We start from the raw sequence: 25,044 nt of genomic DNA, 5'->3' as shown, positions 1-25,044 counted from the left end.
TTTGCCCTCCCCAGGCTGCAGAGGCGTTATAGGAGCCTGGGAAGGGCGAAAACAGCTTCCCCACCATGGAGGCCCCACGGAGGCTTCAGGAGCTTCCCTGAAGCCTCTGGAGTGCAAAAAAACCAGCAAACCGGAAGTTCAGGTACGTAGGGCCGGTTTAAGCCCTCCGGAGCCTTCAGGAGGCTTCCCTGAAGGCTCCATAGGAACAAAAAACGACACAACGGACAAACCGTTGTGCCCAGAGGGCCAGTTTTTTGCGCTCTGGAGGCTTCAGGGAAGCTCCTGAAGCCTCTGGAGGGCCTCCGGGGGGGGGGAGGGAGGCTGTTTTCACCCTTCCCAGGGTCCTATAAAGCCTCTAGAGCCTGGGGAGGGCAAAAAAAGTGTGCAAAAATGGGGAGGAGAGCCTGTCACGCACGCATGCACGCTGAGGGAGTTGCGTATTGCATTATGAGTGCGGCACACCTGCGCACGACCCCCCTGGGTTCCCCCTGCTTATGGCACACGAGCCAAAAAACGTTCGCCATCGCTGGGCTAACTACATTAAATCATGATACTTAAAATATGCATTTTTTATTTTGATGCATGTTTTTCTCATTCTTAAGCCAATGATTTCTGCATTGATTTGGTGCCATCAAGAGGTGCAAATATGTGATACATTTCATATTCAAAGGCCAATATTTGGACATGTTTTTATGTGTGTGTGACTAAATACATTAAAAGTAGTTCTATTCTATTCTTGATATTCTATTTTATCTTAAAACTTTTTTAAAAAAAATCAATGTAATATTACTTGAGAGCAATACGGTATGTTTAGAGCTATTTAGTTCTGTAGTATCTTTACTACTTTGGACCTGTATTTCTTCAACCATCTCATGCTTATTCTTTTTGTTGTAGTTTATTTATATATATTTTTAAAAACAGGTAAAACCTTAGGAAATGATAGCTGAGGTATCATTTACCTCCTGTTTCTTGTATCAATCTAATTATTCTATTATTTTGTTTTAAACCTTTATTCTGTGTGCTAGCTTTACCTAATCCTTTTTCTGCTAATAAAAGCTTTTCCTAAATGTCATCCCATATTAGTTTTTCGTATAATGTCTCTTTATTTAATACACCTTTCCAGAACTTTTATCCATGTCCTTCTTTTCTTTAAGAGTGGTCTCTTCTAGCTCTCCCCTGTTGTTTCAGTCTATTTACTATTCTGGCTTAATCTCAGCCACACCATTTTTTAGGTTTCAGCCTCTTCCTTTCTACCTTGTGAATCTCTTCCTAGTAAACTTTCCACCAGTTTGCCTCTTACTTTGATCTTAGATTACATTAAAAAAAAAACAGAAAACACTAGGGTATTAATCACTTATGTAAGCTCGTACTGTAAAAAAAAGCATGCTTGCAATATTATCTATAGCAAAAAACAACAACAACAAATAAGATGTTAAAGTCTATTCCACAAACCAAAAATAGGAGAAAGTACCTTCAAATCCAATAGGGAAGAATCTGGTTCAAAGCTGGTACTAGATGGGGAGACAAAATTCCCTGGAATAAAAGATACATTAATGATCAGGTTTTCGTGTTAAAGGTTATCATAGTCCGTATTTACCTTATTGTAGCTACTCTCCTATTCTTCTGTGATACTCTTCAAAATGAGCAACATAATTGTTTCCCTTTTTTCATTAACCAATTTGTGCTGATTTCAGTTTAGTAAAACCCTTGGGAGATTTTCTGTTAGGAAGGCTACTAAAATATATAAACAAATAGTCAATATACTATTGACTTTTACTTTCGTGGTAGACACTACCAAGATCTACCGAGATAAACTTAGATAGATTTAAAAGGACAAGCTATTTTCTATTTTTAGTAGTCTTAATAAAAATTAAGTCCATTGAAAATTGGACAGTCTAGAAATATTGCAAAAATAAATATTTTATTTGCACTAAGTAAGAGCCAGGTTTGTAGCCAAACTTTTTTTTCTTATTAAACTGTCATTGTTTGCCTAATATATATATTTGCAATGGGATAGGGCTTCATAAAGTGGTACTAGTACTTCACATGATCTTGACTCTATGCCTCTTTTTATACAACCCAGGATTGTATTAGTTTTTTTGGCAGCGGCTGCACAATGCTGGCTTACATTCAGGTGATCATCCACTAGGTCTCCAAGGTCCCCCTCACAGTTACTGTTTTCAGCCAAGTCTTGCCTAAGCTGTACCTTTGATTTTTCGTTTTAAACGTAAAACTTTGCTTTTCTCTACTTTGAAATTCATTTTGTTCTTCAAGTTTGTCAAGATCTTTTGGGGTCCTGAGCACATTTTATTCTGAAATATAAATAACATCTTTCTCTGTATTATTTTTTTAAACATTTTTTTATTTCCGAAGTTAAAAATACAAAATAAAAATAAGAAAAACAAAAACAAATTGCAAAACAACAAAACACATAGAAAAAAACAATAAAAATATGTACAAGAAGTAAGAAATATATCATTAATATTACTTGTAGACTTATTATGCAAGAGGGGAAACGCATCAGATATTTTAGTTTTTTTTTTTCAACATTCACCCAGGGTGGACATTTTATGTTTAATACTGATGTCAACAATATATTTATCATTTATTATTTTTCAGAATTTTTAAAAGACCCAATAACTTTTGGCTTTTGATTCTGCCCATTCTGAATTTTCCTTGCATACTTCTAGAGGGTAGTTCTTTATTATTATTATTATTATACAATTGTATCACAGCGGCCAGTTGTTTCGCCGGATTTGGCATTGGTTACTAGTCGGGCCCCACCCAGGGGCCTAGGACGTTGTAACGTATTTTCGTAATATGCGTGCAGATCCAAGCAGTGCGGCTTTTTGCATTTGACTGATGGTGATTTTGTCAATTTTTAACTGTTTTAAATGTAATTCCAGTGCTTTTGGAATAGCACCCAGTGTGCCAATTACCACTGGAATTATCACTGCTGGTTTGTGCCATAATCGTTGAATTTCAATTTTTAAGTCGTGGTATCTTGCGATTTTTTCATGTTCCTTCTCGGCGACCATTATTATTATTATTATTATTATTATTATTATTATTATTATTATTTAAACACAAATAATACAAACAGTACATACAACTGCATTCCAAAAAAAAAGACAAGAGAAAAGGAAAAAGGAAAAAAACACACATTACAATGCACCCCTTTCTCCCACCCCATTATATTTCTTAGATATACAATATATTCCAATCCTTCAAAACAACATATATTCTTGAGTAGGTTTATTCCCTTTGCCTTCCACCAACACAGATTTTATAAAATCCCTCCATATTTCATTATAATTATTTATTTTAATCATCCCTTTTTAAAGTTTAATTTGTTGTTAATTTATCATTTGTTGCCATACTCCAAATTTCATTATACCACTCATTTCTTTGAATACCCCAATTTCGTTCCCAATATTTAGCCATCACTAATCTAGCTGCCATTATCAAATTTACAATCAATTCCTTTTTTTGTTCCATTTATATCCCGTTTTTCCACCAGGAACAATGCAATCTTTGGTGACATCTCTAGATTTACATCCAACAGTGCTCTAATTTCTCTAAACACCATGTCCCATATTTTTTGTGCACTATCACAATCCTACCACATGTCTTTTATATGTCCCAGCCTCTTTAACACCGGTGTTAAAGGAGAGATTCATGGTAGTAGCCGATATCTCCATTTATTCCAAATATTCCATTGTCTTTTAAAAAGGGATTTTGTATCCTCCTAACAATTTTTTAAATATCCCTTTGAAACTAATATATTTTTATATGATCACCTATTTCCCTTAACTGTTTCAATTATATATCCCTCCATATTAAATCTCTAGTTACTACTATAATATCTGGGACCACCTTTAATTGACCCAATAATTTCTAATATTTGGAAGACTTAGGCCACTAGTGGTAGGATTCAAAAACATTTGCTATTGGTTCAGTGGGCGTGGCTAGATGGGGGGTAATGTGACTGAGTGGGCATGACCAACATGATATCATGCCCACAGGAAAAGGTAGGAAATTTTTTAGGATTCTTCCCTATCTACTCCCGCCCTCCCTTTGCTAGTCGCACACTTTTCCCCACTACCTCCACCATCACCAGTCTCTTTGGTTGCTTACCTTCCATGGCGGCTGGTCCAGTCTGGAAGGCAAGCTGACCGGAGTTTTCAGCGGTCCCCAGCCAGCCACTGCTGCTGGGAAGCGGCTGGCAGGCAAAGAAGCCTCTTTGCAAGGCAATGGGATGCACATGCACGAAGAAGATGGCAGCAATGGCAGCCACTTTTTCGCCAACTGGAGGACTTTTCAGCAGCGTGCAGCCAACCACCAGCCTCTTTGAGCAACCAGAGACAGGGGGACCAATTTGGGGACATGGCCAGCTGGCTATTGCTACCGGTTTCCCAAATTGGCCAAAATATCTGCCATTTTCAGTTCAGTTCAGGCAAACGTCTGAAATATCAACAATTTTTCTCTCATCATATTATATCTTTACCCTTTTTTGTTCTTTATTACTCCAATCAGGCTTTTTGCCTTTTTAGCTTGTGTGACTCTAGCCAACATTCTAGAATTTTTATTACTGTTTTCATAAAATTCCATATTTAAGTATATTGGACTTCTCTGAACCTGTTCTATCGCAATATTTTGCAACTCTTTTCTTTTAGCTGATAGTTCTAATATAATCTTATTCTCTCTACTTTCTATATATTTCCTCTCTAGTTCCCTAATTTCCTCCTCCAAACGCTTTATATATTTCTCTTTTTGTTTTTTTATATTGTAAGAGTATTTTATCCCTAAACCTCGCAGTACTGCTTTCATTGCATCCCATATTACACCTGTATTACTACCTCCGTCTGGCTGTAGCCAGAGCTGCTGCTCCAGTGCGCAATTTGCTAGTAGTGCGAGCCTTATGCAAGAGGGGCTTAAAGAAAGAAGGTGTGAAAAGCCCAGAGAAAGCCGGAGGGTCTGGAGGAAGGGTTCATCCTCAGACAGCTCCATCTCACGCTGGGTCTCCTCCCCCATAATGGAACCCTCACTGGCCAGCAAAGGGGAGGCAGGTCTAGGATCCTTGTGAGGAATAGCCCTCTTTTGAATGTGAGTTCGCCTTGCTCCCTTCTGAGTCCCTGGCATCAGAACTGGAGCCCTGTGAAATTGCAGAGGCTATAAGCCTGCGCAGGCTCTCTGGAAGCTGCTCAAGGGCAGCAGGATCAGCATAGGGGTCAACCTCCTCTAGAGCCTCAGGGCTTTGATAGGATAGGCCTCGGGTAGAGATGGTCTCAAGAAGTCCTTTCCAGGGAATCCCCCATTACATCCCTTATGGGCTCCGGCGACATGGAGGGGGAAGGAGAAATCTAATGCCTGGATCCTCTCCTAATCCTGGCAGGGGAGCGAGGATGGAAGGGAGAAGGACTGAATCCCTGAACAGGGGACCTGTATCTATGAAGGGGGCTAGGCCTATTGCCCTGGGCCTCCCTCCGTTTCTCAGCACGTGCTACTGCCCCTCGATCCCCTTCAGGTAGCAAATTTGAAGCCGCTTCTCCCCTGGCAGCCACCATCTTGTTCAGGCCCTGGTCTATTTACTGGAGCCTATCTGCTCAATCTGGTGGTCAGGAGCCTAGCCGGTGTCGTGGCTGCATGAGGAGGCTGGAAGGCAGTTCCTGGCAAAGCGGTGTTAGCCGATGCAGAACCGAGCTGCTGCTTCAATCAGCGATGCGATGAACTTCGGGCATTCAAAATGGCCGTCGCCTCGTGGCCACAGCAATGGCCACTGCTGTTCTCGCTGCTCTGATCCTCCTTGCCATCCCAGTGCCTCGCCATCGAGTGGCCGAGGTTCTGCCGGCTTGGGAAATGCTAGTTTCCCGCAGAGCTGCAATTTGGAGCTCTGGCACACACACACCCCGGCACAGGGACCCCAGGCTCCACATGGCTGGGAAACTGGCTGAATAGCGGAACCGGCATAGCGGACTTCCGAATAGGAGGCAACAATGGACAACCGCTTTTTCTCAGGCAACTCACAATTTAGAATTTAAATGGCCAATTGTACTAATTTAAAAATTTCCTCTATTTTACAGGAGCCAAAGGATTTCTATCTCCTTAGGACCAGACTGAGAGGAAAACTGGGGTGTCAAGGAAAAAGTGAGAGGCGTGGCTTCCAGAACTCCACTCAGTCTCCGGACCAATCAGGACTTGATAATAACCCACTGGTGGCCCCTCCCGCAGCAGCCCTGGAGAATTGTTAGTCCTCTTCTCTGGCTCAAGCAGAGGCTAATGCAGATAGGTGCACATTAAACTTAATATGAAACATACTAAGTATATTTTAGTTTTTTAACCTTTTAAAAAAGGATTTACTTTTTCTATAACAGAATGTGCAACTCACAGAAATTTTGCCACACTTACTTATTCAGTTCTGCTATTTTATGGAGGAAATTATATCTGCAGTTATTTTACTTTATAAGAAGCTTACCTGATTGATGACATTGGGACAAATCAGCACTCCATGGCTTTGACTGACAAACTTTAGTGTTTCTTCCATCTGGTTGAACAGAATGCAGCCAGTGGGCCTGTTTCATTAATTCCAAAGCAAGAACAGCCAATGTACTCTAATAAATGACAAAATGCATTGAGACCATTATAGTAATGTCAATAGTTTACATATGCCTTCAATCTCATTTGGATGAATAACCAAGGAAAACTGAAGTCATATGAGCCTGCTTACCCATGTAAAGGCTTCTAATGGAGTATAGCAGTAGACATTCCTGTCTCCAAAGGTTTTGGGCTGCTGATGCTTGCCACGCCAGCTTCAAAAAGAGAAAAAATTACATAACTGCAGAACATATAAATTTAAATAAAAGAAAAAAATAAATATGTACTCTACAAGGCAACTCATCTAGCAAAGCAAGGTTATATATGTGGACTATTGCAAAATGGGCATATAGATCTCTTGACTATAGTTTGCCCTCAATGGAACCGTATAAATACTGTATCCATGTTTTACTATACAAAAATAGGATTAGAAATATTAATCTTAAATATGAAAATATTAAATTTTTGTTGTTGTGCACAACTCACACCAAAGATTTTTGGCTAAACTTTAACTTCAATAAGTTTTCAAACTATAGGTTGAAACTATAGGCTGTGGCGGGGCCAGGAGGGTGCACAAGGCAGGAAGACCCTCCTCAAGCACTTTGGCCAAACCCGGCTGCTCACTTGAGGAAGATCTCCCCATGTCTGTGCACCCTCCCACCCCTTCCACAGCACTGCCGAACCTGCTTGCAAACTCCGAGTGCAGCTCCAAGCGTTTCGCTCCTGCATCCCTCCCAGACAGCCCCAGCGTGGTGACGGGGTAGGTGCGCGTGCTGCCTGCTCTGCTCTCATCAATGGAGGTGGGGCTCCACCCTGCTGCCTCTCAGCTAGAGAGCTACCTTTGTTTGTTTGCCTCCAAGATAGGAACTGTGCTCAGGCTGCTTGGTTTCCCACCGCGGGAGGAAAGAGGGAGAGAGAGGGGGAGGGGTGTCTCCCAGATAGGATCCAGGTTGGAGTTGCCTTATTTTGCATGGATCTCCAACACTTGGGTTTGCCTGCCAGCCTTCACTCCCCCTCCAGCTCAAATGGTTGGATTCACAGAACACATAAAACTGGGCAGGAGAGCACAGATAGATGGAGGGAGGGAGTGATAGATGGGGGAATAGAGAGATAGGTGGAAGCAGGGATGAATAGATAGATGGAAGGAAGGAGGGAGGGAGGGATGAAGGGATAGATAGATGGGGGAGAGATAGAAAGAGAGAGATGGATGGTTAGATGGATGGAGGGATAGATAGAGGGAGGAGTGGATGGATGGATGGGGATGGAGGAGTGGATGATGGAGGGATAGATAGATGGAGGGGTGGATAGATGGGGGGACAGATGGAGGGATAGAAAGGTAGATGTAGAGATAGGGAGGAGCAGATTGAGGGAGGGGTGGATGGATGGATGGATGGATGGATAGATAGAGGGAGGGGTGGATGGATGGGGGGATAGATGGAGGGATAGATAGACAGAGGGATGCAGAGATGGAGGGATACATGGATGAGTGGATAGATAGATGGATGGATGGATGAACAGATGCTAGGTAGATGGAAGGATGGATGATCGGACGGACAGATGGAGGGATAGATTGGTAGATGGAGGGATGCACAAATGGAGGGATAGATGGATGGATGGTGGAATAGATAGATAGATGGATGGATGGATAGAGGGATAAATGAAGAAATGGGGGATGCAGGGATGGATGGAGGGATAGAGGGAGGGAGGAATGGATGGAGGGATAAATAGTGGGATAGATGGAGGAAGCAAGGGAGGGAGGGAGGGAAGGAGGGAGGGATTCAGCGATGGAGGGATAGATAGATGGATGGATAATAGATGGCGGGAGGGAGGGAGGGATAAATAGATAGATGAGACAGAGAGAGAGAGAGAGAGAGAGAGAGAGAGAGAGAGAGAGAAGAGAGAGAGAGAGAGAGACGGAGAGAGAAAGAGAGAACAGAGAGAGACACAGAGAGATACACCTATTTCCCACAGAAAAGAAAACTGGGAGCCACAAAACCTGGGTAGGCATGGCTGGCCAGGGCTCATGTGACTGGATGGGAGTGACATCAAGTTGGCCACACCCACCCAGGTTTTGTGCCTCCCGGTGTTTTCTTTTTTTGTGGGAAATCGGTCCAAATGACTGATTGAGTGTTTAAGGTTGCAGACCCCTGCCCTAGATGAGACTGGAGAACTGGGCCCTATCTAACAAAATGAAATTCAATGTAGATAAATAAAGTCTTACACAGGCAAAAAAAAACCAAAGTACACATATAAATTGGGTGAAACCAGGCTTAATAGCAGTAACTGTGAGAAGGATCTTGGAGTCTTGCAGTGGACAACCAGTTAAACATGAGGTAGCAGTGTGCAGCGGCAACCAAAAAAGTCAATGCAATTCTAAATTGCATTAACAGAGGGATATAATCAAGATCAATGAAGTATTAATACCATTCTATAAAGCCTTAGTAAGACCACGCCTAGAATACTGCATCCAGTTTTGGTCACCACACTATAAAAAAGTTGTTGAGACTCTAGAGTGCAGAAAAGAGCAACCAAGATGATTAGGGGACTGGAGACTAAAATATATGGTGAAAGGTTTTACAAATTGGGCATGGCTAGTCAGGTGAAGAGAAGAACCAGGGGAGATATGATAGCAGTCTTCCAATATTTGAGGGGTTACCACAGAGAGGAGGGGATCAAGCTATTTTCCAAACCACCTAAGGCCAGACTGATAATGGATGGAAATTGAACAAGAGATTCAACCTACAAATAAGGAAAATTTTTCTGACAGTAAGAGCAATCAACCAATGGAACAGTTGCCTTGAGAAGTTGTGGGAGCTTCATCACTAGAAGCTTTCAAGAAGAGACTGGACTGCTATCGGTCAGAAATGTTGTAGGGTCTGCTTGGGCAGGGGGTTGGACTAGATGACTTACAAAGTGCCTTCCAACTCAGTTAATCTGTTAAATTATACTTATATCGATGTCAGACTTGCATTTGATCTAGTTCCCAGAGCAAGGCTCACATCGTCACGGCAGCGTCACATGATGTATTGGTACTTTTTCCCCCTTCGCTAAATGGGTGTGGGCGTGACTAACAAGTAATGCATCTAGCCTGTGGACCAGGTGTTTTGACAGCCTTGCTTTAGGCCAGTGATGGCGAACCTTTTCAGCACCAAGTGGCTAAACTGGAACATGCATGCATGCACATCTTGGTGCATGTGCTAGAGTGCCAGAAACCCAAAGACCAGCTGGCCGGTGAGCATGTGCGTCCTGGCCAGATGGTCTTCGGGTTTCCAGCATGCACATGTGCTATCGCCAGCTGGTCCTTGCGCGTGCCAGAGCACCGGAAACCCAAAAACCAACTGGCCAGCACGTGCATGCCTGTTTTTTTGCCATTTTTCAGCCCATTTTCAGGCCATTTGGGGGGCCAAAAACAAACCAGAAAACACCCCAGAAAACGCCCTGAAAATGCCCCCAAAATGGCGTTTTTCAGCCTACAGAGAGGGCTCTGCGTGCCACCTCTGGCACAGGTGCCATAGGTTCGCCATCATAGCAGGCAAAGTTTCTACATACCAGTATTAATAGATGGTTACTATTGCTCATGCATTATCTTTGTAAGAACTCTAGATTCAAAGTTCACTGCACTATGCAAAGGTCACTATGCCAATGAGACTCCATCTTACAGGGGAGGAAAGCAGGGATGTATTTTAGCTGCTTTGGTGTTTAATCTATATATAAACCAATTTGTGGCCAAAATGAATTTATTAGAACACCACTTTCCTCCAAAATTAGCAAACAGGCAGAGGTCCCCCAAAATTGGCTTTATTTTCTTCCAATAGAAATAGGATAAAAGAAAAAGATTGCTTAGAGCTCACATCCCCCAACACTGGAAAATCTTGCTTTTGTAAGACCTAGTAATTATAACAATACATTCAACTTGTGGGAGAAAATGACTGGTATTATGAGATGAGGGTGGGCTTTTTAAAAAATAAACATTTATTTTATAGTTAATGTTAATTATAAAGTATGAATATGACATATAAATATTAAAATATATATTCAGACTACATGTATACATAGTGGAATCTTTCAATTTGGTTTCAAATCAATTTGGCATTGAAAAGTTAGGCATTAATTTTTGTCTATCTCTTTTTTTTTCTTTCTATTCCTTTACAGGTAGCAGTGTATATCATCTTAAGTTCCAGCAAATATGGGAACTAGACATTACCTTAATGAATTTTTTCTTAAATGTTTTGCTGTCAAGGCCCTTTCAACTTTTAAAAATTATAAAGGATCTCAAAAGAGCTTTTGTTTGCATGGGCTATATTTATCTATATATATATATATACTGTTTTAAAAATTAAAAATGATGCATTTGTAAATATTTATTTAATCATGTAAAAATAATGTGACAGTGTTAAGGAACAATCCTTTAAGAATAGGGTCACATTTTAAGAAACACTGCTTTAATGTGTCTTGGTTATGACAATTCATACAATTCATAAACAGCATTCAGTTAATATGAACCAAATATTTAGAGCAGCATAGTTCCTTCATGAAACTCAGAAATTAGCAGCTTTTATTTTAAATTCATATTAAAAACCTTTACCAGAATTTTATGAATGATGGAAACAATTTACGACTCTGATAATCTGAAGATCTTCTAGTTAACCTAGTCAGTCCAGGGCAGGAATCCTCAAACCATACCAAATGATGATCCAATCTTTGCTTGAAAATCTCCATTGATGGACAGACCTCCAAAAAATGGCACCCTGAGCAGATGGGAGTCCCCCCCCCACTGCCAATGGCAGCTAATGCCAGTTTTTTGGCAGCACTTGCTCCCTAAGATTTGAATAAGAGCAACTAGGAACGACCCCAAATCACTCTCAGATGGCATTACTTACCTGCAAAGAGGGACCTTGATAATTACAATCCATGTAAACACAATTGGAGCCCTGTTATACTGTAGTATTACAGGCCAACTCTGCCCATAGCCAGGAATTCGATCCTGACCGGTTCAAGTTTGACTCAGACTTCCAGATTGGTGGGAGCAATATGCTGACATTCGTAAATCACTCAAAAAAGTACTGTAAAACCCTATGAAGCTAAATATCAGTCTAAGTGCTATATTGGTAGTTGGCTTCCACACATCTTAAAAGTTGTTGAAGTTGAAAAGCATTGCTTTTCACACACATCACACCATCCAATTAATTTCAATCACTGGCCTCTCCGAGCGCTCAAGGAAGAGATGAGCCACGCTGCTCAGACTGCTTAAAAACCTATGCCCCCATTCCCCCAAAATGCAGAGATTGGGTGAAAAGGCCCTCTCGTGCCCTTCTTTCACTTCTATTTGCATTCTTCCGCTCTCTGAATGGGGCCTTATAATCTAAGCGTTAAGTTCTACTTCTCACGGGACGGGCGCCGGCACCCGAGCCTTACCTGTTATCCGTCTGCGTAGACTCCTGGGCGAGAAGCAAGGATTCTCCCTCCTGAAGACGGGAGCGAAAAAGGCCAGCGACCGCTCCTCCAGGTGATCTCACTGAGCAAGGTAAAAAAAAGATATATATAAATATATATACATATACATACATATACATACATACATACACACACACACACATCAGGCCTAAGTGAGAGAAAAAACACACGCAAAACCCTGACAAAAGATAAGCGAACCTCCGCGGCTGAAACTCCATAGCCAACGCCATAACATCTTTCTGCATCGGATCGGCTTAGTCTTAGAGCAAGAGAGCATGCGCTTACGTCATCGGCTGCATAAACTTAAAAAATGGATGTACAATAGCCTGCGAGTTCCTTTACAATCTTTTCCCCCCTCACAAACCAACTTATTTCGATCTCTTTTAGGATCTTTTTTACCCGCGTTTTTTTTCTCCGCGTTTCTTAACATTTTGGCCTGAAATGAAAGAAAATATTGAGGAAACAATCGAGTGACTTTGGAAAAGGTAATCATATTGGATTTTCATAATTGTGAATGGGAAATAAAAACCTCATAGCTCAGACATGAAAGTGGAAAAAAAAGCAACAGAGGCAAATCATTTTTTGTACTGTTGCAACGAAAACATGAAAGTAATTAGATTTGGAGTTGGACTAGACTAGAGAGAATCTTTATGACTGAATAAGAGAAAGCTCTGTAAGGATTTGAAAGGGATTATACTAAATAATACTATGGTGCCTTTCCCTCCCTCTCTTTCTCTCCTTATTTCTCTGTTTCTCTCTTTCTTTCTCTTTCCCTCCCTCCCACCCTCCTCTCTCTTTCTCCTCTGCTGAGTCCCGCCTCGCTCTCGCCTCCCGCCACTACTTCTTTGCCGCTTTCTTCCCCAAAACCGGCTCTCTTGTCTCTTTAAATCGCGCCTCTTTGTCTCAAGAGCCCAAGCAGGGCAAAGGGAAAGGATTGGTATGGGCGGGGGGAGGAGGGTGATAAGGTAAGGAGAAGAAACGGAGGCATCTCATCTCGTTCTCACCTCCCAGATAGCTTTTCAGGCAGAGGTTCCTGTGTTGGGATGCCCCACGTCCCTGTGCCCAGCTGGGCTTCGCAGGCGCGCTGCTCCTGGGCTCACCAGCCTCCGGACAGACTCAGATTCTCACCCTCCAGCACCAATTCATGGGTATGCATGCATGCATGCATGCATGCATGCATGTATGTATTAGATAACATTCCAAACCACTGATTCAGGTAGTGCATTCCAGTCATTGACCACTCTGTTGCTGAAATCTATTTTCTGCAATCAAGTTTGGAGTGGTTTACCTTAAGTTTGTATCTATTTTGTGCTCGTGTATTGTTGTGCTTGAAGCTGAAGTAGTCTTTGACAGGTAGGAGGACATTGTAGCAGATAATTTTATGTACTACCTTAGGTCAGACTGAAGATGGTGTAGTTCTAAGTTGTCTAAGCCCAAAATTTCAAGTCTGGTGGCATAAGGTATTCTGCTGCAAGCAGAAGAGTGGAGGACTCTTCTCCAGGTGTGGGTTCTGGCTTGCACTACTGCCAGTTCACTCGTGTGCATTCTTTGTGCGTGTTCTTGATGCGCGCATGCACATTGCAATTAAAATTGTTCTGTGTATGCGCAGAACTGAAAAACAAGATGGCACCGCCAATGGCGCCAACCGGGAGACTGGTTCGGGGGCGTGGCAGGTCTGGGTCGCTGCCAGTTCCACCAAACCACTACCGCTTCAGCTGAACCGGTCCGAACCGGTAGGAACCCACCACTGCTCTTCACGTGAAATATCTTTGGACTTGCTCAATTGTATTGATGTCCAATATGGAGTGCGGGTTCCAGACAGATTAGCTGTATTCAAGAATTGGTCTAGCAAATGTTTTGTATGCTCTGGTTAGCAGTATTACCAGAGAAGAAGCTACGCAAGATTAGGTTAACAATTCTTAATGCATTTTTGACAATGTTGTTACACTAGGCTTTTCATTTTTCATTTTCATGACACAGTGAACTATAAATATATTTGAGTGGGTTCATGCTATATATACACTAGTTTGTGTTTTGTTGCCCTTAAGTGAACAAAGCCATTTTCTGCTACAGCTAGATATAATACAGTAACTTGACTGTATTTTCTGTCAGCCATGATGTTCATTTAAAATATGGGTATTAGGGATTTGAGTGCAAAAATCCAGATGACTACATGTAATAGTCACCTGGATTTATGCAGCCCACATATGTTACTGTACACTTGAACATACCGTATTTTTCGGAGTATACGATGCACCAAGGTTTTGAAGAGGCAATTTTTTTAAAAAAAGTTTTTGCAATCTGTAAACCTCGCAAAAACAGCCTGTTTTTTGTGAAAATGGGCCTGTTCCCCCCCCCCCCAAAAGGCATGAATAGCCTTTAGGGGGATTGCAGAGTGCTCCTGGGGGGTGCCCCCCCCAAACAAGCAGAAAATGGCCCGTTTTTCACGAAAATGAGCCCTTTTGTCAAAAAAATTGTATGCATAGCCTTTAGGGGGCTTATAGAGTAGTCCTGAGGCGGGGGGGGAGGCAAAATTGAGCAAAAAACAGGCCACGTTTCACTCATTTCCACCTTCCCCAGCTCCCAGGAGCCCTCTGAAAGCCTTCTAAAAGAGCTGGCCCAGCAACCAAATGCCACTGCAGGTGGTGTGTATGAGATGCAGTGGAAATCAGCCACGGGAGGTGTGCAACTTCAGAAATGCAATTTGTCAGCATTGGGGCCAAAAGGGCCACATGGCCAGAGTATGTACAGCTGTTCAGCCCTCCGTGACCCAGCTTGCTAAGCCACAATTCAACAGATGACCACAAAAGGGTCCTAGAATAAGAGACGACTGTCACACAATTTTTTGCGACCCTACATATTCTCAGCCGATCATCCAGCAAACAAGCAATACCCTCAAAAGGAAGATACAACTCACTGTCCAACTAGAAGGGGATGCCTGCTAGATGGAAGTGGACACAGGGTCTACAACATCCATTATGTCCTGAAGCACCATCAAGCAAATTATGCCTCGACTTGCCAAACAACGATTACAAGTCTGTAACTTGACCCTAAGAGACTACCAGGCAACAACATCCCTATCATTGGCAGCGGTTAGTTCAGGGTCAAGTTCAGGGGATTCAGCAGCAGCCTACCTTTGATCATAGTGGAAGGGTCCCTGCCAAGCCTCCTTGGACTCAACTGGTTTGAGTCCTTGGGATTCAAGATCAGCAGAATCTATCACGTCCAAACTCAGACCTGGACATTCTGACAAAGGAATTCACCCTCGTTTTCGATGGCAAGCTGGGCGCTTATACAGGGACTCCAGTTTCTTTCAACCTGGATCTCAAGGTCGCTCCTATTTGCCTGAAGCTGCGGCACATACCTTTCACGCTTAAAACAAAAGTGTACGCAGAACTAGATAGATGTATTGCACAAGGCATACTGGAACCAGTGGACTATGCAAAATGGGAGATCCCCATAGTCACTCTCATCAAACCCAATGGCTCAATTGGAATCTGTGTGGACTATAAGTGCACACTGAATTGAGCCCTACCAGCTAATGCCTACCCAGTGCCAGTGGTCCGGCACCTGCTGCACTCTTTGAGTGAGGGCACAATTTTTGCTAAGCTGGACCTGGCACAAGCCTACCAGCAGCTGCTGGTAGATGATGAGATGGCAGAGGCCAATACCATCATCATGCGCAGGGGAACATTTAAATGCCACTATCTTCAGTTTGGAGTCAGCGTGGCTCCTGGCCTGTTCCAGAGCCTGATGGAATGCCTACTGCAAGGTATCCCTCATATCATCTCCTACTTCGATGATGTCCTCATTTCAGCAACCAGCCACCATGATTTGATGGCCATGCTCCGCATCATGTTCCACCATTTTCAGCAGGTGGGAAAGGTAAAGAAAGAGAAGTGCTACATCACCGTTCCCCAGGTGGAATTCCTGGGTTTCCTCATTGACGCAGCTGGACTACACCCAACAGCCACAAAGACCAAAGCTATTCAAGATGCGCCCATGCCTACTATTGGGCCCAAGCTCCAAGCCTTCCTTGGACTTATAATTTTTAGGCTATTTTCCTTCCACACAAAGCCTTGGTAGCCAAGCGCCTGCATTGGTTGCTGGACTGGAAAATGTCCTGTGCTTGGGGAAGGAGAGAGGCTGGAGCGTTCCGAAGTGTATATAGCTGTTGATTTTCAATGCCGTTCTTGCACAATATAGCAAGAAACTCCCGCTGCTGTTAGCATGTGATGCATCCCCGTACAGGAGCTTGTTGCCAAATGGCAGGGAAGCCCCTGTCACGTTTTTCTCAAGGACCCTGGCTGTCGCCGAATGCAACTATAGCCAACTTGACAAAGAGGCCCTGGCTATAGTTGCCGGCATTAAGAAATTTTTCGGTTATCTCTATAGCCACAAGTTTGAGATTGTGACGGATCACCAGCCACTATTGGGACTGCTTTCAGGAAACCGACAAATGCCACAGGTACGATCCCTTGTGATGACCAGGTGGATTGTGTTCTTGCTGGCCTATGATACATGCTGACCCATAGTGTCAGGGTTCCAAATAGCATCTGAAAGTAAATCAGAGTTCGAGGCAAAGGATTCCTCAAAGTTCTAATGTATTAAGAGAGCCATGTTGGCACATCTGGGGACCCAAATCTGAAAGCTTCCCAGTTTTCCCTACCCAATTGAAAGTACAAGATCTTGCCCCCACACCCACAGGTCAATCACAGGATCCAACCTTCTACTGCCATGCTGGCAGTTCCACCCATCCAGTTCTGGCTAGGTGCAGAGACCTTGGCTTTCTAGAAATTTTTTTGTTATGGCTACATATCATCCAACTCCATATAATTCCCCCCTCCCATTTCCCCACAATAGAAAATGCATAATAGAATAATAGAGTGTGTGGCAGGCCTAAGATCCAAAAGAAAAGATGGCTGCAGGCCTGACAGGTGGCCTCCCTCAGAAGAAAAGCATATCCTGTAATATGCATATCCTCTAATATGCTTTACATATCCTGTAAAGAGAATAATGTAGGGGGTTAACGTAAGCATAACTAACCACCACCACCCCCATCTACCAGCAAGTTCTTCCCAGCAGATATGCGCTTCAGTTCGAATTTAAATCTCCTGAAATATTGTGTCCAGCAAACTTGCTTTGGAGAGAACTTCCTGGGGCTTTTTAGGGCTTTGAGGTTTTTATGGTCAGTCCAGACCTCAAATGGCACTTTTCCCCCCTCTAGGAAATGCCTCCAGGTAAGTAGTGCCCAACGGACTGCATAGTTCTCCCAAATGGCCCACCTTCTTTCAGTGGCGGTGAGTTTTTTGGAGACATAAGCTCATGGCAAAGAGTCCCTCTTTGTCCCTTTGCAACAGTACTGTCACTACCGCCACATCACTGGCATCTCCCAGGATTATGAATTGCTGTTCTGGGCCAGGGTGTTGCAGGATGGGCCCTTGGGCAAAGAGCCATTTTCATTTCTCAAATGCTTTTTTGACAGTTCATTGTCCCCCCAATAGGTTTCAGTTTGGTTTCGGCTTTGTCGGCGATGGCCCTGTTTTTAACAGTTCAGTCAGGGGCAGAGCAACTTCTGCAAAAACTGGGATGAATTGCTGATAGAAGTTAGCAAATCCCAGGAAACTTTGTAGCTGTTTGCAGGTGCATGGGGGTTGCCAGTCTAGCATAGATTTCACTTTCCCTGGGTCCATTTCTATCCTCTCACTGGAAATATGATAACCCAGATAATCCAGGGAGATTTTGTGGAATTCACACTTTGATAGTTTCACATAGAGCTTGGTGGCCAGAAGTTTTTCTAGGACTTGCTGCACCAATTTTACATGCTCTTCTATGGTCTCCGTAAAGACAAGAATGTCATCAAGGTGTTCATGCAGCAACTCATTGATGAATTGCATGAAGACTGCAGAGGCCCCTTTTAAGCCAAACAGCATGACTTTGAATTGTAAACTACCAAGAGGGCAGTTGAATGTGGTCTTCCATTCATTCCCCTCCTCGATTCGTATGCGGTAATATGCCTCTCTCAAGTACAGCTTGGTGAATACCTTGCCTTTGGCCAAGTGATTCAACATGTCCTTCATGAGGGGGAGAGGGGCAAATGGTGTTAATCCACGTGAAGTCAGTGCACAGTCCCTCCCTCCCATCTTTCTTCTCTTTGAAGAGAATGGGCTGCTACTTTCGACTTGGCTGGTTGGATAAAGCCCCGCTCCAAATTGGCATTGATGTATTTCCTTAATTCCTCCATTTCTTTAGGGATCATAGAGTACATCTTAGACTTCGGTAGTTTGGTCCCAGGCATGAACTCTATCGTGCAATCAGTGGGTTGGTGAGGGGGGAGATAGTTGCAATCTTCCTAACTAAAAACCCATTCCAAGTCCCAGTATTCTTTTGATATTTGCTGGGTGCCTGGAAGTTTAGGGTCTACTGCAGAGGCTCTGGATTGTCCGCTTTTAGGGGTTCGATGGTCCCAAGATGGCCTTCCGGCTTCATGGGGGGTTAGTAGACCAATGCCTAGGGTTAACTTTCAATAGCCATCCTCCCACTTTATGGTAGGTGCCCATTTGTCCAGCCATGCAAGCCCCAAGATGATTGATTAATTCATTTTCAGTGCCATGATGAATCTGATGAGTTCATGCTGGCACTCTATCTGCAACCTCACCAAGTCGGTGATTAGCTTGGCCGAGGTACCTCTGATTAGCATCCTGTCAACTTGCTCAAACTGATGGGATGGGCTAAGGGTCTTATGCGTATGCCCAGCTGCTCTACAATGGACATGCTAATTAAGCACCATGTGCAGCCCATGTCAACAACTGCCTTAACTTCCCCTTGTACCCCAATCTCTGGGACTATAAGTTTGGCTTTGATGGCAAAGGGGTGGATGGCTGCACTTACCATTGGATTGTCTTTGCTACTGTTTTCCTCCTCTGAGCCTGGAGGGATTTCACTGTCTCGCAGAGTCTCCATCTCCTCAGGCTGGGGAGAGGCTTCTTCCGTTTGGTGGGGGGAGACAACTCTTTTCAGGGGGGTTTTGTGGGGCCCTTTTTGTTCCACTGACAGTTTGGGTTTGCGCTTGTAGGACTCGGGCTGGGGCCAAACATTCCAACACTCTGTGCCCATGTTGACCACACCAGTAGCACTTTATAGCTCCTGCCAATTTGGGAGAGGCATTTCACCTTGCTTCATTTGGGTTCGGCGGCCCAGAGGTCTTCTGGCAGGCTTTTCAGTGGTAGGCTTTTGACATGGTCCAGAATAACTGCAGTAGTATACCAATTCTGGATACATTCTGGCACCTCTCTAATGCTGCGTGCCTTTCTCAGTTCGGGATCTAAGGCATCTTTGAACATGTGCACAAGGAGTCATTCTGGCCAGTCCCATAGCTTTCCAGCTGCCCTTCTAAACTCCCAAACTAATTCCTTCATGGGACGAACGGCCTGCCTCAACCCTTAGATTTGCTCTTGTGCTTCCACAGGTTGGGCCACATTGTTAAATCGGATGTGCATCAGTTGAACAAATCCGTTGATGTCTTCTAATTCAGGAGCTGCCTCATTGTGGAGCTCCGCTACCCATTTGGAAGCCTCCCACTCGCTCATCCCTTCTGTTATGGCCGAAAGCAGATCTTTGGTGTGCTCGGTCCTCAAAAAACTCAGGGCGACTGAACTTTATGCCAAATTGTCTAAATGTAAATTTCACCACGAGAAGATCGATTATTTAGGATATTGTATCTTCCACAAGGGTATCGAAATGGACCCGGAAAAAGTCCAGGCCATCACTGAGTGGGCAGCTCCCCACACCCGCAAGCAACTACAACGTTTTTTGGGATTTGCACAATTTCCATCACCAATTTATCCCCTCTTTTGCTAGCATCACACTGCCAATTACAAATCTCCTAAAATCAAAGGGGGAGGCTAAACCTTGGCCAATTAAACCTCTGAACTGAACTATGGAATGTCAAGCAGCTTTTGAGAAATTAAAGCGATTTTTCACAGCTGAGCCTGTTTTGAAACACCCAGACATGGATGCACCATTCATGGTTCAAGCTGATGCCAGTGACGTGGCAGTGGGGGCAGTATTACTCCAAACAAACACAGAGGGAAAATTACAACCTTGCACTTACACCTCATATAAACTTACAGAAACTGAAACGAGATGGGCCATATGGGAGAAGGAAGCTTTCGCCGTCAGATGGGCCTTGATGACCTGGTGACATTTCCTAGAGGGAGCGATACACCTTTTTGAAGTATGGACTGATCATAAAAACTTGGAAGCATTGAAGACCCCATGTAAGCTGTCACCTAAACAAGTATGCTGGGCAAAGCATTTCAACCGTTTCAACTTTACCCCCAAATACATCCCAGGAGGGAAGAACTTTATGGCAGATGCCCTGTCCAGGCTTCCCCAGTACAATAGTTCCAGGCTTACCATGGTTCATCCAGTCGTCCCTGCTAAGAATCTGGGTGCCCCAATGGTTACTAGGAGCCAGGACCCAGTGGACTTGATATGACCACTGATGATGGATAAATTTAAGGAAGGTCTTGGGTCTGATGACTGGTTCAAAAAACATTCTGATGAATGCATCATGAAAGATAGACTGTCTTGGGCAGGACCTAAGCTGTATGTTCCTGCCAGCCTGAAACCTGTTGTCCTTCAACGGGCCCATGATTTGAGAAAGACGAGCCATTTTGGATTTGTAAAAACTTTGCATTTGATTAAGAGGCAATTCCCTGAAAAAAGACCTTGAGTCCTACATAGCCAGTTGTCCCATATGTGCGACCGCAAAAAGGCCACCAGGGACGCCCCAAGGCCTCCTTCAAAGTGTTGCCCACCCTGGGGCCCAGTGGAAGGAGATATCAATGGATTTTATTGTCGAGTTGCCAAAAAGTCTTGGAAATACCGTTATTTAGGTAATCACCAATCTGTTCTCCAAGCAGGTCCATTTTGTGCCTTGTTCCCATCCCATCAGTGAAGTTGTTGGCTAAATTATTTATTTTACATGTATATAGATTGCATGGATTCCCTGAACTCATTATTTCAGATGGGGGGGAGTCCAATTCACCTCCTATTTTTGGAAAGAGTTCCTAAAATTGATTGGCTTTGCCCAGGGACTAAGCTCCGTCCATCTATAGACTAATGGGGCTTGTGAATGGGCTAACTCAGTTCTGGAGCAGTACCTTTGATGTTTTATCAATTATCAACAGGATAATTGGGCTGAACTTTTACCACATGTAGAAGTGGCGTACAATAATTCAGTACATAGCAGTACCGGAATGACCCCTTTTAAAGTTTTCTTTGGTTAGGACTTTGTGCCAAGTGGAATAATAAATTTCAGCAGTTTTGGCCCATGATCCACAAAGCTTTAGACGCAGCTCACCAAGCTCACAAAAAACAGGCGGATAAAAAAAGGGCCAAGCCTAAAGAGTACAAAGTTGGGGATAGGGTGTTTTTGTCCACCAAGTTTCTTCAGACTACCCAGAAATTGAAGAAGCTGAAAGACCGAAATATGTGTGTCCGTTTCTCATTGTGAAAATCATAAATCCTGTATCGGGAAAAATTGGAGTTGCCAAAGACCCTTAGGAGAATTTATCCTGTATTTCATGTGAATCTGTTAAAACCAGAGCACACTTCTTCCTTTCGTCCGCCCCAACCCTCACCCCCGGTTCTTCTTCTTATTGAAGGAGAACAACATTTTGAGGTTAAGGAAATTTTGGATTCCAGAAAGCGTAGAGGACGCATTCAATATTTGGTGTCCTAAAGACATTTCCCCCATTCCCAAGCTGAATGGGTGGATAAATCCCATGTCAGGGCTTCCAGACTTTTATAGAAGTTCTATACCAAATATCCTGATAACCCTTGAATTTCATCAAAATGCTAATGCTTGTTATTGTTGTTTTGTGTTGTTTTCTCTTTCTCCAGGGATGATATCCTTTTCTGAAGGAGGGCCAGATGTCAGCCTCTGCTTTGCTTACTTGCTATCGGCTGCCATAGAAACGGGGAGGGTGGAGGCATGGTATTTGGGATGGGAATAAATGGTACTGGAGGTGATATAGCAAAAAAAGTTTTCTTCTCCCCATATTCTGTGCATGCTGATGGCTGATGTTTGGACCTGGTCAAGACCAACCGTCCTGCATACTAACGTAATGATGTTGTCTGGAGATGCAATCCACACGACACCTTAGGGAATTGCAGATTGGACACTGGGGTGGAGATCATTAGAAGGAGGGGGTTGGGTAATTGTTTGATATGTATGTGTTCGCACCTTTCTGAACCTTTCTGGTTCAGATCTTGCTTTACTTTCACAGTTATCTTTTCATAACTAGTAAAAGTACTTTTAATTCTACAAATAATGGAGTTGGGAGTTTTCTTTCTTGGTTACTGAAGAAGGCACGCCTGACACCAGGTCTGTTCCAAGAAAAAAAAGATGGCTCCCTTTACCTGTACGTAGATTACTGCGGACTTAATGCAGTCTGTGTGGAAAATGTGTACCCCTTGCCACTCATGAAGGACATGTTAGCACATCTAGCCAAGGAAAAGATTTTTACGAAACTGGACTTACATGAAATGTACTACTGTGTCAGGATTAAGGAAGAGGATGAGTGGAAAACAGCCTTTAACTGCCCTATGGAGTGCTGAGCCGAGGTGGCGCAGTGGTTAAATGCAGCACTGCAGGCTACTTCAGCTGACTGCAGTTCTGCAGTTCAGCGGTTCAAATCTCACCAGCTCAGGGTTGACTCAGCCTTCCATCCTTCAGAGGTGGGTAAAATGAGGACCCGGATTGTTGGGGGCAATATGCTGACTCTGTAAATCGCTTAGGGCTAAAAGCCCTATGAAGCAGTATATAAGTCTAACTGCTATTGCTATTGCTTCCAATTCAGGATACTACCTTTCAGGCTACAAGGGGCTCAACTGTATTCATACAGCTAATAAACAAAGTCCTGCATGAATACCTATACAAAGGGGTGCATTCTGATTTACACTGAGATAAGGGATGAACACATTAAATTTGTGTGAGCAGCATTAACAAAATTGCAGGCAGCAGAGCTGTATGCTAAACTTTCCAAATGTGAATTCCATCAGAACAAAATCAAATACCTGGGATACCAGATCTTGCATGAGGGCATGGAGATGGAACAGGCAAAGGTTAAAGCAGTACCCCCCCCCCCTCACACATGGAAACAACTTCAGAATAAAGGTGTGTGGTGTGAGAGAAGGAAGGTTATGCATTTCGATGGGCATTGCTAACTTGGTGGCACTTCCTAGAAAGAAATGTCTAAACCCCCATTTGAAATATGGACAGACCACAAGAACTTGGAAGTTAAAAAAACCCTGTGGATGTTATCCTGCTAAGCAAGCCTTCTGGACGCAGTATTTCAATTGGTTTAATTTTACTCTATGCTATACCCCAGAGGGAGGGATTTTCTAGCAGATGCTTTCTGCTAGAAAATGCAGTACAACAATGCCAAATCTGAAATAGTATGACCAGATATTTCATCAAACCAATTGGTGGCAGTACCGTGTTTTCCCGAAAATATGTCAGGGTCTTATTTTCTTTTGATCCCCATAATAAGGGCTTGGCCTGATTATCAGGGGCGGGGCTTATTATTTTCTGGCATTTCTGGCAGGTAGCAGTGGGACAAGCGAGAAGCGAGACATGTGTCTTACCTTTCCAGCTCCGTTGCATTCCTTGCCGTTGTGTCTGGGGAAACATGTTGTAAAAAAACCTTCTCATGAGTTCAATCAAACTTCTCAAATGATAAGAATCCAAAGAGGGAATTTTGCGAAACCTTGCCTGCCAAAACGTATGAATGGGGTTGAAATTAATGACGATTGTGTTGCAAATGCAATAAGAACAGGTTACATGAACAGGAGGTACTCCTTTAAGGAGGCCACTATTGCTAAGCATAAGTGATTGGGATCAATGGTGTTGAACAAATTGGACTCCCAAGAAACACAGAATGCAATTCATGATGTGGACAGTTTTGATGTTGTAGAAGATGACATGACTGCCATATTGGAATAAAATGCTGAGTTTGAAAATATTTGTTGAGTTTGAAAATATTGTTGAATTTGAATAAATTGATTGTTGTATCATTCATGAGTATTGTGGTTTCGCTGTGTGTGGGTTCAGGGTTTGCGATTGTGGTTTCCCTGTGTGTGGCAAATTGGTCTCTCTGTCTCTCCCTCCCTCTTATTTCTCTTTTCTCTCTTTTTCCTCTCCCTCCCTCCCTTCCTTCCTCTCTCTCTCATTCTCTCTTTCTTTCCTTTCCTTTCTCTCGCCCCATTCTCCCCTTTGGGGGTCAAAATAAAAGTCATTTTAGATCATTAAATCCAGTAATCCAAAACACTGTGGGTCTGGTGGTTGGGATTTGGCATTGTGGTTTTGCTGTGTATGGGTTCAGGGTTTGCGATTGTGGGTTCCCTGTGTGTGGGAAATGAATTTCTCCCTCCCTCCCTCTCATTTCTGTTCTTCTCTTTTTACTCTCCATTCCTTTCTTTTTCTTTCTTTCCTTTCTCCCCGTTCTCCCTCTCATTTCTGTTTTTCTCTCTCTTTCCTCTCCCTTTCTTTTTCCTTCTTTCCTCTCCTATTTCCCCATTCTCTCTCTTACTTTTTCCCTAGGTGGTGTACCAGTATGGAGTGGGGCACGAGGTGCAGAGGGTGCTCTTTTTGCTACGGTCGGAGCATTACTGGTATGGAGTGAGGTGCGAGACATGGAGGACACTCTTTTTGCCACGGGTGCTCTTTTTGCCATGGCCACCAACGTTACCGGTATGGTACTCTTTGTGGCAAGCACTCTTTTTGCCACAGGCACTCTTTTTTTCAGCATTACCATTAGATACGGTAATGGCTTGTGGGGTACATGGGGAATGTCCCCCCTTCGCCTCCTCAAGCCTCGCCTCCTCACCTTGTGTTGTTTGCACGGCAAGCAACTAGAGGAAATGGCAGGGACCAGCTGCGCATGTGGTTTAGTTTTTTGGGGGGGGGTAATTTTCAGGGGGGGATAT

At 43.5% G+C, this 25,044-nt stretch overlaps 1 protein-coding gene across 1 annotated transcript in view; it reads right to left on the bottom strand.

Annotated features, from left to right (window-relative positions):
* Positions 1-12,327, bottom strand: part of DELE1 (DAP3 binding cell death enhancer 1) — a 46,492-nt gene extending 34,165 nt beyond the window's left edge. The window contains exons 1-5 of the mRNA XM_032220012.1: positions 12,247-12,327; positions 12,010-12,109; positions 6,728-6,809; positions 6,476-6,611; positions 1,472-1,533 (exon numbers count right to left, since the gene is read on the bottom strand). Coding sequence (XP_032075903.1) covers positions 1,472-1,533; positions 6,476-6,611; positions 6,728-6,809; positions 12,010-12,109; positions 12,247-12,325 — 459 coding nt within the window. The 5' untranslated portion in view covers positions 12,326-12,327. The remainder of the gene's footprint in view (positions 1-1,471; positions 1,534-6,475; positions 6,612-6,727; positions 6,810-12,009; positions 12,110-12,246) is intronic.
* Between the last annotated feature and the right edge of the window lie 12,717 nt (positions 12,328-25,044).

Source organism: Thamnophis elegans, chromosome 6 (assembly GCF_009769535.1).
Source record: "Thamnophis elegans isolate rThaEle1 chromosome 6, rThaEle1.pri, whole genome shotgun sequence".
Taxonomy (NCBI): domain Eukaryota; kingdom Metazoa; phylum Chordata; class Lepidosauria; order Squamata; family Colubridae; genus Thamnophis; species Thamnophis elegans.
Note: the sequence above shows the minus strand (reverse complement) of the source record. Positions and strands in the feature narration are given on the sequence as shown.